This window comes from Furipterus horrens, unplaced genomic scaffold (assembly GCF_987537825.1).
Source record: "Furipterus horrens unplaced genomic scaffold, mFurHor1.1.pri manual_scaffold_11, whole genome shotgun sequence".
Taxonomy (NCBI): Eukaryota; Metazoa; Chordata; class Mammalia; order Chiroptera; family Furipteridae; genus Furipterus; species Furipterus horrens.
Genome location: NW_028327181.1, coordinates 54,057,358 through 54,070,838, shown reverse-complemented (window position 1 = coordinate 54,070,838; position 13,481 = coordinate 54,057,358). Strand labels below are relative to the sequence as shown.

At 44.3% G+C, this 13,481-nt stretch overlaps 1 protein-coding gene and 3 non-coding genes across 4 annotated transcripts; 2 read left to right on the top strand and 2 right to left on the bottom strand.

Annotated features, from left to right (window-relative positions):
* Window positions 1–1,114: 1,114 nt before the first annotated feature.
* Window positions 1,115–1,250, bottom strand: LOC149997634 (U8 small nucleolar RNA). The gene has a single exon (XR_016507310.1). It is a non-coding gene; the product is annotated as a U8 small nucleolar RNA (small nucleolar RNA).
* Window positions 1,251–1,694: 444 nt separating this feature from the next.
* Window positions 1,695–3,798, bottom strand: TMEM107 (transmembrane protein 107). Its single transcript, XM_090292332.1, has 5 exons — window positions 3,328–3,798; window positions 3,112–3,179; window positions 2,898–2,998; window positions 2,101–2,197; window positions 1,695–1,893 (listed from the first exon to the last, which is right to left on the bottom strand). Exons 1-5 carry the CDS (start codon window positions 3,412–3,414, stop codon window positions 1,824–1,826), a joined length of 423 nt encoding a protein of 140 aa, XP_090148458.1. The 5' UTR covers window positions 3,415–3,798; the 3' UTR covers window positions 1,695–1,823.
* A 9,078-nt stretch (window positions 3,799–12,876) lies between these two features.
* Window positions 12,877–12,948, top strand: TRNAW-CCA (transfer RNA tryptophan (anticodon CCA)). Its single transcript has one exon. It is a non-coding gene; the product is annotated as a tRNA-Trp (tRNA).
* Window positions 12,949–13,374: 426 nt separating this feature from the next.
* Window positions 13,375–13,456, top strand: TRNAS-GCU (transfer RNA serine (anticodon GCU)). The gene has a single exon. It is a non-coding gene; the product is annotated as a tRNA-Ser (tRNA).
* Window positions 13,457–13,481: the final 25 nt, after the last annotated feature.

The following is a 13,481-nucleotide window of genomic DNA, read 5'->3' as shown; positions in this document are numbered from 1 at the left end:
CAGCCAGTGTCCACCTCCCTTGCCCTCCCTCACAGTCTGCTCCCCTACCTCTCTGCTCTAGCCACACTTCAGGACCTCACTCAAATTGCTCCTGTAGAAGCAACACTTCTGCTACCTTGGGCAAATTAATCCTTACTCCATAGCATGTGTAAATCTCCTTTATAGCACTTGACACAAGTTGCTATTAAATTACTCTGGAAGTATCGGAAACTGTTTCTTTTCTGTCTCTATGAGTCATAACAGCTGTGATGGCCATGGCTGAGTATGGACCATATTCACATTGGTTCCCTTAGTAACTACTACAGTGCATTGTACATGGTTAGTGCTCAAGAAGTATTCATAGAATGAATGCTCAGGATGAAGAGCTGCCAGAAGAAATATATGGTTGGGAAAGAAAGGTTATATGTGTGAGGCATTACCTGGGAGGCAACGCCAGAAAGCATCTCCTTGGATGCCTTTAGAATGGCCTGGGCTCCCCACCTTCCCAGTATACACTATACCAGGAAACATGACTCTGAGAACTTCCATCCTGTGACAAGTTAGAACTTTATACCCTTGTAGTTTGTATTATACCTAATAGTGTGTACATGTTTTAATAACATGTTGTCATGTGTTAGTACGCAGAAGTGGGGTGATGTTCCCCTGTGAACAACAGGTTTGCCAGGCTTCTGGGTGAGAGCTCCAACCACCAGAAAAGACCCCCCCGGAAAACAAGTGGCCCTTCTTGCCATACTGAAATAGATTTGACAATAAGGTGTTTGTGACACTAAGTAGGACTGAAAGAAACAACCATTTCATAGAAAAACCAGATACACAAAATCACCTGGCTCCAATATTTTGAATTTAGATATAAAATTCACTGGCAGTTAACATTTCTGGAAAAACCCTGATGTTCTCTACCCGTTAAATCAGCTCAGAGGTAAACTTTTCATAATAATGAGATACCTAATCTAAAAAAAAAAAAAAGGAAAACCAACACAAGCAGCTCTCAATCAAACCTAAAAAAGTCCTCATTACAGGACCTACTAGATAAATCCACTTAATACTGATACCACTGAAACACACAAACGAAACTACTTATACAAGGAAAAAAATTAAATGATCGCCAGGAAGAATCAGATAGGAGCAATCAGGGTGTTGCGAGCCCTGACTACGCAGAGACGTTAATCACGAATCATGCGAACTCCAATCATCATATTCAAATCTGTTCTCCAAATGGAGAAACAGGTAAGGATTATCCTACCTGACGATAACTAACACGTTGGGGCGTTCCGAACTCCATGAAAACCATTCCGCTTACAGTTAGGGTGAGAAAATAACACATAACCTGAACTATCTAAAATTTAGATTCTTCCTTTCTTGTTACATTTATTTGCAGATCTTTCAAAAACAGTTTATTTCCCCATTGGGCTGCAGAAGGAATAAAACGATTCCTCCCAGAATGCTTTATTCACGAGTGTGCAGCACTAACTTAGCACCATTTATTTACATATCTCCGCCCACTTCCTTCTGCCAGACCTCTACCGTAATAACCAAAATAAAAGCGATACATATTATCTTACAATCTGCAAGGCTGGAAAACAGCCTTCCGTTTCTCTAGTAATTTGACTACCCCAATTCTCCCCTGAAATTTTTATAAGTTTTGATGTTACTCTAAAATAGATTTCATTACAAAGCACTAATAACGCGAATAATTCCAGACCTGACATTTAATTAACACTAAAATCCTTCACCAAGTGCAGTTTTAGGGGGCTTCCTCCTTCCAGGAACGGTGACTGGTCCCTTGCTTCTCCAACTTTCTTCCAATGTTCCGACAAAAGTAATCAGAAAGGTTTCTTTTTCAGCCCAAAGACGCTGATGAATAATGCCACTTCAGTGACTGCTGGGAGGGCACTGTGAAAGTTAGGTGGTCAGTTTAGGGCCGCTTCCAATAAAAATACCCAAATCCTCAAGCCAGAGACCCACTCCCAAAGTATAGGTGAGACAGGACTTCAAAAGACCAAGCTTGAGCTGATTAGGTGGAGTCAAGGGCTGGGTGGGGGAAACCTTCAGATTTAGAGTGAACTTCCCCCCCACCCCAAACATTGGATATTACTGTACCTGCAGAAGACAAAAATGTACCAGTACATGGTGCACTCCCAACGCTCAAATATGAAAAAGGATAGGGCCACAGATGCACTACAGTGAGCCCCGATGGCTTGGGAACACACCTCAGTCAAGGAAAGCCTTAGGATGGATAGGTAGTGATGGGCCAGAAAAGGTCAGAGGCAGGGCTGGCATCTGCACTCAGGTTCACTTCTTGCTCCCTTGACAATAGCAGCCCTGCCTTCTGAGGTTTAGGATAGCCATGTGAGTAGAGGCCAGAGCTGAGCCAGCTGGGATCCCAGGCTACACCCATTCCATATCTAGAGGCCAACCTGGACACTTCAGATGAGGTAGGAATGGGCTCCCCATCTACCACACAAGAATGCTCAGTGACTTGATACATTCTGCTGGTTCACCCTCCAGCATCCTGGTGCTCTTGGTCCAAATTCAATTGTCAAGAGTCTTCTCTGATCCATCTTCCTCACTTCCTCTGTCTTTTCTGAGTTCCTATAGTGCTCTGTATCTTCACACACTCCTATAGCACAGTGCTTATTACACTGAATTACAGGGTCTGCTTCCTCTTCAAGGTAAAAAAGCTGTTTTACCCCATTTGGGATATTCAGTGCATATCAGGGGTTTAAATGATCTCAGATTGTATTAAATCTGCATTGCCTAAGATCTTTCAACTGCAGCAAGATTCTGTTTGCTTTCAAGGGCGGACACTATTGTGTCCCAAAGTGCTAGTTAGGTGGCTGAAGGGAGTCTTGAGGGAAATAGGCCTTGTGGGAAAGGTACGCAGGCAGAAAGGATACAGAGGAGGCTCTGGGTACTGTTGAACATGGAAACTCCTGAGAAGAAACCGATCAGCTCCACTGCAAAGAGGCCCAGAGTGACAGAGAGCGCTGCCACCAGCCTGCAGAGAGGAAGGGAGTTGGCTCAGGCCTTCTGGACTTCTAAGACCCGTCCACTCCCACTACTCCTTAATTCTGACACACACACACACACACCCCCCCACCAAGTGCTCACTGAATGTCCTGCTTCTCATACTCCTCGGGGGTGAACGTGAGAGGCAAGCAGGCCTGGATGTTGCTGTCCTGGAGAGCAAGCCGGGCAGAGAGGAAAAAAAAAGTGAAAGAGGAGTGGGAGGACCCGACCGGGTCAGGTCCTTGGGGACGAGAAGGGTTGGGCTGGGATCACCCGAAGTGGGAATGCGGACGGGAGGAGGGTGGTCGTGGGTCTTACCCGGGACCAGAATAAGGTGATGACGACCACCATGTGCGCCAGGAGCGTGAGGAAACGAGAGGGCACGAGTCCCGAGATCTGGCCCATGGCCCCCAGAGGCAGGGGCACCGCCTGGAGCAGAGGCCGTGGTTTCTAGGGTTGGAAGCTGAGCGATGGCCACTTCTGAAGTCTCCCAGGAGAACTGGCAAAATTCATGCGCCTCTTCCCGCCGGCGTTGGCACTGCCCAGTTGCCTTGGCAACCGTGTAAGAAGGCGCGCTAGGAGCGGGTCTTTGAAAATCTCGCGAGATCAATACATTCTCTAGCGGCTGTGAGCCAACTGGAGAGCACAGACCTGGGCTCCGTTGGGGGTGTTCCCAGCAGGTAGGCCATCGCGAACCTGCTCCCGGTGCTCTGCTTTAGACAGCTGTGACTGTGCGGTGTGACGCGGCCCGGCATCGCCGAATCTAACCACGCAGGGCTGGCAAACGGAAACCCGCCCTGCCCTAGGTGCGGACACCCCTTTCTCCGCGTTGCCCACGCTAGGAGCAGCCCGGCCCCCTGCCCTCTGCTCCCGCTATGTTGCTCACAATGATCCTCTGCGTAAAAGTTGCTCGCCGCAGACCTCCGTCATCTGCACGCTGGGCTTAGGGCACTGCTATGCCCAGGCAAAGGCACTCTCCCCTTCACTCCTCCGCATCCCTCTAGCTTTCCACTGCCCTGGGCCAGAGAAGAGGAAGGGAACGAAACATGGAAACATGGCTGTCCCTATATTGTTTGGCTGTCGCTTATTGTCACGGAGCCCCTGATGGTCCCAGGACCCCAGATCCGAAATTTCCCTGATTCTGGCCCACCCCACCGGACTCTCACAACAACTTTGCACAGTTTGGTGAGGGATTGCAGAGTGCAGAAAATGGCCAGCTGTCTTGAACTAGAATGTGGAAGAGAGGTGTGTTCTGGGAAGAAAGTAGACACCGCCTGGAAAGGGGGGTGGGGGTAGGGCGTGGAGGAAGAAATTAGTACGCAGCGTTCCTGGGAGGCAAGGAGGAGGTGGCTAGGCAGACTCTACTCCGATTTCTTTAGCTCTTCGGGGTGTGGATAAGGTAGGATAGTAAGAAGTTAGGAAAATTCCCTGGCAAGTGGAAAGAAGGAAACAGACAAAATAGTTAAACAAGACCAGGCAATTAACAGGCCGCTAATAAATTGCAACATCTTATCTTCCCTAACCAAGGACACTTAGGAGCATAGTTATACCTTTCCTCTCCAACCAGAGAGTGAGCAGCTTGAATCACCCTGGTCAGAGAGATAGATAACAGAGACCCAGTTGATGTCATTAGTGCCAGCCAAACCCCAGGATGAATGGATTTAGGGAAATAACAAAAAATGCCCAGTTAGAGCCAGACAAATCCAGGATGAAAGTAAAATACTGAGCTGACCAGAGAATAATCCCAAACTCCCCTATAACCCCATTTTGATGCATCAACATATTAAAGACCATACCTGGAAAACTATGAAATATCCTGTTGAGATATTCTCTCCCCTAAAACTCTGGACCCAATGGGTTCTCAGTGCCTCTCTCTCTCTCTTGTACTTTTTCTTTCTTTCTCCCAAACTCTAAGGGCCCCACTAGACTTGGAACTAGGGGAGCAGTGGGCAGCAACAGCTCGTCCAGGGCTAACACCCTGAACCTATTTCTAAGGACTCTCCTCTTGCCTCTGTAACTTGTTTCCTGAGTCCACTCAGCCCAGTATGGCTCACTTCTGTAACTGTGACTTCCTTTCCTGAATCTAGGCATCTCGGTCTAGGTTCACTCCTGTTGTGATGCTTCTGCCTCTTCTACCTTAAGTCTTTCCTTTGTTTCACTGTCCCCAGCTTCAATAAACATACTATCAAAATCACCTGCACTAATGTCATGAAATCTTTTCTGCACAAAGTGAAGAACCCACACATTCCAGACTATGCCAGGGCAGACCTGCCTCAGTCCTAATGCAGTTGTATCCTAACTACACGTGTAGTTCCAACATGAATTTTGGTTGACTTGAATGACTTCTTTGGTATTCTTGTCCAAAATGCATAAACTCAATCAAAACATGAGAAAACACTGGACAAATCTGATCAGTTTACAAATCCCAGGAGATTTGTCCCAGTCCCTGTCTGGTGACATGGGCACCTGACTTCAGCCAGCTGCAGTCCAAGAACATCTTACTATGGGCAACCTCACTAACCTTTGGGCCTCAGTGGGGATCCCTGGAGAACGGAAACTTCTCACCTGCAATTATTATTGCTCAGAGTCCAATCCCATCCCTGTGAGGATGTCCCTGTCCCAGAAGAACCATCTCTCTTCCCACTCTATCTTAGTGCCTTTAAGCTGGCCTAAACTACAAGTCTAAGAGACATTTCTGACTTACTACTTATTCATTCAACAAATATTCATAGGCCAGCTAGTAAGTGCCAGGCTCTGTGATGGACTCTTGTTCTTGAGGAATAAGAGGGAAGTGTCTATCTTCATGGAGTTTATAGTCTAGTCAGGAAGACAGACAACAAACAGATAATAAATCTGCATGATAATACGTGCTGTAAATACATTTATTTTATTTTTTCAAACTATAAGAAAACGTTTATTTAAATAGTCACAGAGGTAGAATAAGTGAGATGTAGAAGAAATGGGCTCAGGAAACAAGTTACAGAGGCAAAAGAAGAGACCTTAAAGTTTAGGGGAAAGAGAGGCAAGGAAAATGTGCCTGGTGGAAGGGGGCAGGGAAAACTATTGGTGTGCTTCATAGAGAGAGCTGCTGTAAATAAACATTTCAAAGGGAAACAGTAGAATAATACCAATCAAGGAAAGGCTCTTTGAAAATGGGTCATTTGTTCTTAATCTTTGTTTTAGGAAATGTGGTCAAAATTGAGAGGAAACACATTTCTCTCTCCCAGGCCTCCAATGTAATAAATGGATTTTCTTTTCCTAAACCAGTGGGTGAAAAAAAGTCAGAACTCAAAGACATAGTCAAAAGATATTTCCTCAGGTCACTAAAGACAAAAACAGGAACAATTCCAGATTAAGGAAGACTAGAGAGACATGACAAATTTAACATGATAGTTTTCATGTGTTATTCTATGGATCTGGACTAGAGAAGAAATTATAGAGGACATTTGCATGAGAACTCTAGCTTAGATAATAAATAGTATTGAACTATGTTAATTATCTTATTTTTAAAAATAATTCTACCGCCTTTTTGGAAGAAAATGTTCTTGTTAGAAAACATACACTGCACTGCTTAGGGATAAAGTGGCATTGTGTGTAATTTACTCTCAAGTGGTTTAGAAAAAATATGTGTTTCTGTACTGACACGCGGACAATAATAAAACAAACGTGGTGTTGATGAAGGCATGTAGGAATCCTTTGTATCACTTTTGCAACTTTTTTGTAAATAGAATTATTTTGAAAGGTTTTACATGATGAGCCCTTTTAAAGTTTTCCTTCCAGGTCTTACACAGTATTATCATTGGGATATTAAGTTGCTTCATAAAAAGAAGAAATAATTTTTAGGACTGAGGGTTTCTAAATATTGGACCACTATATACTGAAACCATGTAATGATATTTTCATATAAAACCACCTCTTTGGAGGGCAGCACAGCCTTTTCCTCATAATGGAGACAATAAGATCTCTAAAACTCATAAAATAAAAATTGCAATCATTTAGACTTTTCAGAGGAATTAATTTTATAAAGAATGAGGGGTTCAGCAAAGTATTATCTACTCAAAAAAATGTTGGATGATAATAAAATATTACCCATACTGGTTTCTCAGCTGTCAGATATGTAAGGGAGTTTCTCCCTTTTAACTATTGAGCCATTTCAAAGTTCTGAAAATATTTTCAAACCTCCTCCATGCTAGGGGGACAGGCAGACTCATCAAGTACAGTGGACCAAATTGCTTCTCTCCCTTGAGGTGACCCTTATCCTTATGAGACTCTCAGAATGACTAACAATGGTGACATCTAAAGTACAATGAGAGGTGGGCTTCCGGTACTCTCCAACATGGAAATTACAGCGGAGCACACACGAAAGTGTTCTTAGCACAAGCAAGATGCAAGGACTCAAGGGCTCCTCGTGCTCCTCTTCCCTCTCTAACTTGCATGACTTTCTTCCTGGGAATAGAAAGCCCAGGCCTTCAGAGCCAAGTTCCCCCAGTGACAGTTCATCAAGTCTGACTGTTCACAGATGAAGGGAGCACTGTCATAACATGAAAGTGAGGAAAGACCCAGACCTCCTTTTGCAAAGTGAGGTCCTTGGGGGAAAAAAAAAAAAAAGAATGCAGAGCAGTCAGCTGACTGAAAATCTGGGGAAAGAGCATTCCAGGTGGAAGAACAGCAAGTGCAAAAGTCTTTAGGTGGGAACAGGCCCAGTTTGTTGAACAGAATAGAAGCGAGTGTGTCTGAACCCTAGCAGTGCAAGGGGAAGAAAAGATCAGGGTGAGGTGAGATGGGTCCGATCATGTCTGGCCTTGCGTCCATGGGGAGAGATATGTTCAGATTTGTATTCTAGAAAATGTCTTTGGTTGCAACACGGATAATGGATTTTAAGAAGATTTTAAGCAGAAGGCTAGTGAAGAAGCCACAGAGTCATCCAGAAAGGACAGGACAAGATTGGACCAGGATGGTGTCAAGTATAGCATGAAATGGAAGGAACCAAGAAGATAAGAAGGTCTGAACATGGGGCTGTGGGTGGGTAAAAAAAAAGGGAGGGGTGCAAGGGTGACAGATTTTGGGCTCCAGCAGCTATAAATTTAGGGGATTATTCTGCTTCTAGTAGGCGTCCTGCCTGGGGATCTGCTAGATAGTAAGAACTGGGTAGTCACATTTCACACTTCACACTGTGAATTCATAAACAGCGAGGAGGCATTCAGGTCTGTCCTGTCATTTTCCATGACCTTGATTCACGGAAGCCCGCCCTGAAGGTCTCAAAAACATTGAGTTTTGGAGCCGGCCTGTGGTCATAGAAGGTACTGCGGGTGACTGGGTGTCCTTCACTCACTCTGGAATCCATCCACATGTCATAACATTTGAACTGGTCAGACAAGAATTCAGAAAAAAAATTATCATGGAAAATTTAAACATATGTAAACATAATTTAAACATAGTATAATGAGCCCCTTTGAAGTCTACTATTCTGCTTCAACAATTACCAACACGTGGTCAACCTTGCTTCCTCCATACTTTCCCATTCAGCCCTACTAAGTTATTTTGAATTAAATCCCAGACATCACCAAATAGTTCAAATTGTCCACCCACGTATTCTTTGTAAAGTTGGAATCAGGCCCAAATAAAGTCCACACATTTTACTTGGTTAATGTGTCTCCTAAGTCTATTTAAATCTTAGATTCTTCCTTCTCCCTCCTCCTTCATGCTGTTTTATTTCAATTTATCTGTTGAAGACACTGGGCCATTTATAGGCTGTATTCTGGCCCGGTCATTTGACTTATTCCTCTGTCCCTGTGTTCCTTGTAAACTGGTTGTCACATTAGTCTCATGTTCAATTTTCTGGCAAAGATACATCATGAATGGTGGCTTGTACTTATTCCATTACAGGAGGGACTTAATGTCTGCTCCTCTCTCTTTTTCTCATGTTAAATCTGAGCAGTGGGTTCATATTGAGGAAACCATTATGAAGTTCCCCATCACTTTTCACGTACAGGTTTAATTGATCATCACTGCCTACCTCCACTATTTTATGAGGGGTTATAAATAAGGATGTCCTAATTCTATCATTCCTTCTGCATTGATCACTTGGAATTCTGATATAAATAAGAATGTGTCCTCATCAACTCATTGTTTACATTGAGATACAGGACATACAGGAAAGGCTGGATAAATACGAGTTTCCCCCCATGTTTTCAGAACAATTAGTTGCTTCCCCAGCATCCTCCATAACTGACAGGTTAGTTGTTTTTAGCACCATTGTAGAGTTGTAGATTTTATCATCTTTTGTATGTTTCAGTCCATTGCAGTTATAATTTTTGATGCTCAAGTTGTCTCTGTTTTGACTAGTGGGAACCTCTTCAAATTGCTCAATAGTGCTTCTTTTCTGTGTGAAATTCATGCAACATAAAATCAATCATTTTAAAGTATAAAATTAAGTGGTATTGAGACACAAATAAGGAAACTGGAAATATAGGGCAACATATTTACCTGTCCCAGGTCAATGGTCCTGTAATTGATGACACCAGGCCTCAAACCCAGGCTTAGCTCTTCACCACCAGTCTCTTAGCTCTCACTCACTAGTCCTCATTATAATCTGTAAACATTTGGTTTATTACTTTACTCATTTATTGTGTCTCTTCTACTAAAACACAAATGAGTGCAACACATAAATGAAGTTTCTTGAGGTCAAGGGGGAAAAAAAAACAAAGCAAAGCCCAGGAGGAAAGCCCATGCCCATGCCCATTCTGAAGTCTGTGTAATAGCTGGGGTGGGGTGAGGGGTGAGGGGAGTGGTCAGCAGCTGCTGAGCTTCAGTCAATTGTCCTGAGGGGTCAAAGTCCAGTGTTGCAGGATGTGTGTGTGTGTGTGTTTTAGTGAGAGGCCCAAAATCCAGATTCTTATTCCAAATATAAATGTTGGTATCCAACTTAAAAATAAGAAAATGAGGAGGAAAAAAAGAACCTTGATGATGATAGCATACAGGCCTCAGGTCACCAGCTTCCAGTCTCTGGATCAGTGCTGTCCAATAGAATTTCCTATGATGATGAAAATATTTCATATTGTCTCTGCTCAGCATGACAGCCAGCTGGCTCCATGTGGCTCTTGAACACTTGAAACATGCCTAATAAGATTAAGGAACTGAATTTTTTAAATTTAATTTAATTTGAATAGCCCTATATTGAATAGTCACCCTAGTGGCTACCATATTGAGCAATGCAGCTCTGAACAGAATAATTTGTTGGCTTCTAAAGTGTGGAAACTGGTGGGATGAATGGAGCAGTTTTAAACATTAGTGAGTACTCTGAATGATGACATTGGATTGATCATACTTCACACCTGCTGCAGAACCTCTCTGAGCCTAGAGATCAAGTCCACATTCCCCATTACCATGTTGATGGACCCAACTTCCATTTCTAGCAAAAATTTCCAACTCACCCATGCTTTTCACCTACCCAGACATGTCAATTTCCTTAATAAGCCAGGATCTTGCCCAGTATAGTGCTTTGCTAAAGCTACCCCTAAATTTTGCAAATGCTAATTGAATATGCACTATATTCCGGGGGTTGTAGTGTGTGGTGGGAATACATATTTTCTACTCCTGAGTAACTCAGAGTGTAGTTGAGGGGAACATTCAAGTAAACAATTTAAAGATAGTATTTTAAGTGTAATCTTTGGGAGAGACACAGGAAGGGCTTCTTCCCCCAGTTGGGGGGTGAAGTAGAAGAAGAGAGCTTCTGAACTGAGTCTAGAGGGTTATGTAAGGGTCAGTCCAGGTAAGGAAGGACTGGGAAGACCATTAAGCAATACTACCACAGATAGTGGCACAGTGACAGTTGGGATCAAGGTGAGTTTAGCAACTGTAAATGAGTCAGCATGGTTGTCACATGGGAGATGAAGAGGCAGTGGCTGAAGAATTAGGCAAGAACAAGATATTAAAAATAGTAACAACTATAATAATCGTGTGATTATTACTGGCCAGGCTCTGAGTACTTTATCTATAGTAAATAAACTAACAGTAATCTATTGTAAACTTCACTGTTTTACAGATGGGGACATTGATACAGAGGGAGGTTCAATAATCAACCCAAGTTACATAACAAGTAGCAAAGGCTGCACGTGAACCCTGGCAACCTGGTTCCAGAGCCCACATGCTTAAGAAGCTCTTGGCCCTGAGAGGGCCCTGGCCGGGTAGCCAGGTGGTTAGAGTGCTGTCCTGATACACCGAGGCTGTGGGTTCCATCTTCAGTCAGGGCACATACAGGAAGCAACCAATTAATGCATAAATAAATAAAACAACAAATTGATGTTTCTCTCTCTCTCTGAAAATCAATAAATAAAAGAAGAAGAAGGAGAAGAAGAAGCTCTTGGCCCTAGGGACCAGCCAATAAGTTAGGACTTAATCCCAATTTTAAGTCATGTTTCCATTTAAAAAAGATGATTCTATTTGGCTCCTTTGGAGGCAGAGAAATCATAAAGGGGTCTGTTACAATAATTCAGTGAGAGATGCTAAGGGGATGGCAATGGGAATGAGGAATGAGGGCTGACAGGAGAATTATGAAGGAAAATGGAATTGACAGGATTTGGTGACTAGAAATGAGAAGTGAGGGAGAGGAAGAGTCAAGGCCACTGACTGGGAGTGCAGGACTAGAAAGAATGACAAAGTCAAGTGAAGCTGTCCAGCAGGCACTGGCTATCTGAATCCCTCAGCATACAGGTGATGCTAAATCAAGGGAAGATGTGTGAGAGAGAAAAGTCAGAACTCTGAGGAGAAAGAAGGAAAAATAGACGGGAGAATTAAGAGCCAGGGGAAGGCCAGCAGATGAGAGTCAAGACAACCAAGGGAGAAAAAGGCTCTTAAAGAAGATGTTGCCTGGGTCGAATAATGGCTGCAGGCTTTGACATCTTTGTAGTCCTTAATAACTTTCCGGAGAGCCGCTGCGCAGAATGTGCAAATATTCTTTTCCTAGAAGGAAAAGAGTGAAATACAGCATGGCCTCTTTCGCCATATCGGCGTGTTAAACTCTTTCTGTCCTTCGAGAAGCAAATGGAATTCTCTCCCAGCTTCTGTTCTAGTAGCCCTCTTCAGAGGCTCCCAACTCTATTTCGCCTGGGGAGGTTTTTTTTTTTTTTTTTTTTTTTTAAAAGACTGCTGTTAATGGTGACCAAAATCAGAACAGTGATTGTCCCTAGAAAGGGAGAGGCGGGGATCGCTTGGGAAGGGACAAGAAAGAATTTTCTGGGGTGAAGAAAATATCCTATATCTTGAAAAGGTTCTAGGTTGCCTTTGTCAAAACTCATCAAAATACACACTTAAGATCTATGCATTTCATTTGTACGTAAATTAATGTTAAACATTGTCAAAAATGACAAAGTTACCGATTTCGGGGTTCTACTCTGGACTTTTAAATCGGACTCTTCGAATCTGGAGCTTGAGCGTGGCTGTCTGGGAGGCTCCGCAAGCGATTGTAATGTGTGGTCAGGTAGGACACGCTTCGCTGGAGTAGCTAATCTCAGCGCTTCAGGGACCCTGGACTCTGGCATGGCTCTGTCATTTTGGGTCTGGTATCCGTCCTTCCATCCGTTTCTGCGCAGGTCCGTCCCCATTGTGCTGTGAGTTGTGGGTCTCCCAGGAAACCAGCTCTGGGCCACCTGCTCGTCTGCAGAACGCCCGGAGAGCGGTGGGAGGGACCGTTGAGCCGGGAGCTGGTGTGCCCTGCTGGTCCTACAAGGGGGGTGAGAGAGCGCAGGCACCAAACCACAAGTTCAGGGAGGTCTTAGGCTCTTGTTTCTCTATCGCTAGGACCCCGGTCACCTAGGAACCAAGCCATTAATTCGTTATGAGAAAATCTGACAACGCTTGTGGCCGGTCGACCTCGTGGCGCAACGGTAGCGCGTCTGACTCCAGATCAGAAGGTTGCGTGTTCAAATCACGTCGGGGTCAGTTTTTCGATTCTTTTTCTTTATTCCCATCATTTGCTACTATATTCGAGCCTCAGCTTCCCATAGGAGAAGACGCACCTTCTGGCGGCCAGGAGGAGACGGCTCTTAGCTCCAAGCTCCGCGCCGTCCCGTCGGATGAGCCCGACAATCTCGCGGTGGATTTTCCTGCAGGTCCAGTATCATGGATCTGGGCTGATTGCTGCGTTCCTGAGGACTAGTGCATGTTCCAGATCGCTCAAGGCAGAAAGTCGGGCGCTTACTCAGGCGAGACGTCGCTGGGTCAATTCAACGCCCTGCGTATAGTCTCCGCAGTGCTGGGCAGGATCTCAAGGAATGAGGCTCTTTCGCAACGTGAATGGACCCATTTTTTAAACTGAAGAGTAACAGCTCAGACCTCAGAGAGAAGAGTCGAACGCAGTGCTCTGTGGACGAGGTGGCCGAGTGGTTAAGGCGATGGACTGCTAATCCATTGTGCTCTGCACGCGTGGGTTCGAATCCCACCCTCGTCGGCCTGTGGTTCTTACGTTTCCCTCT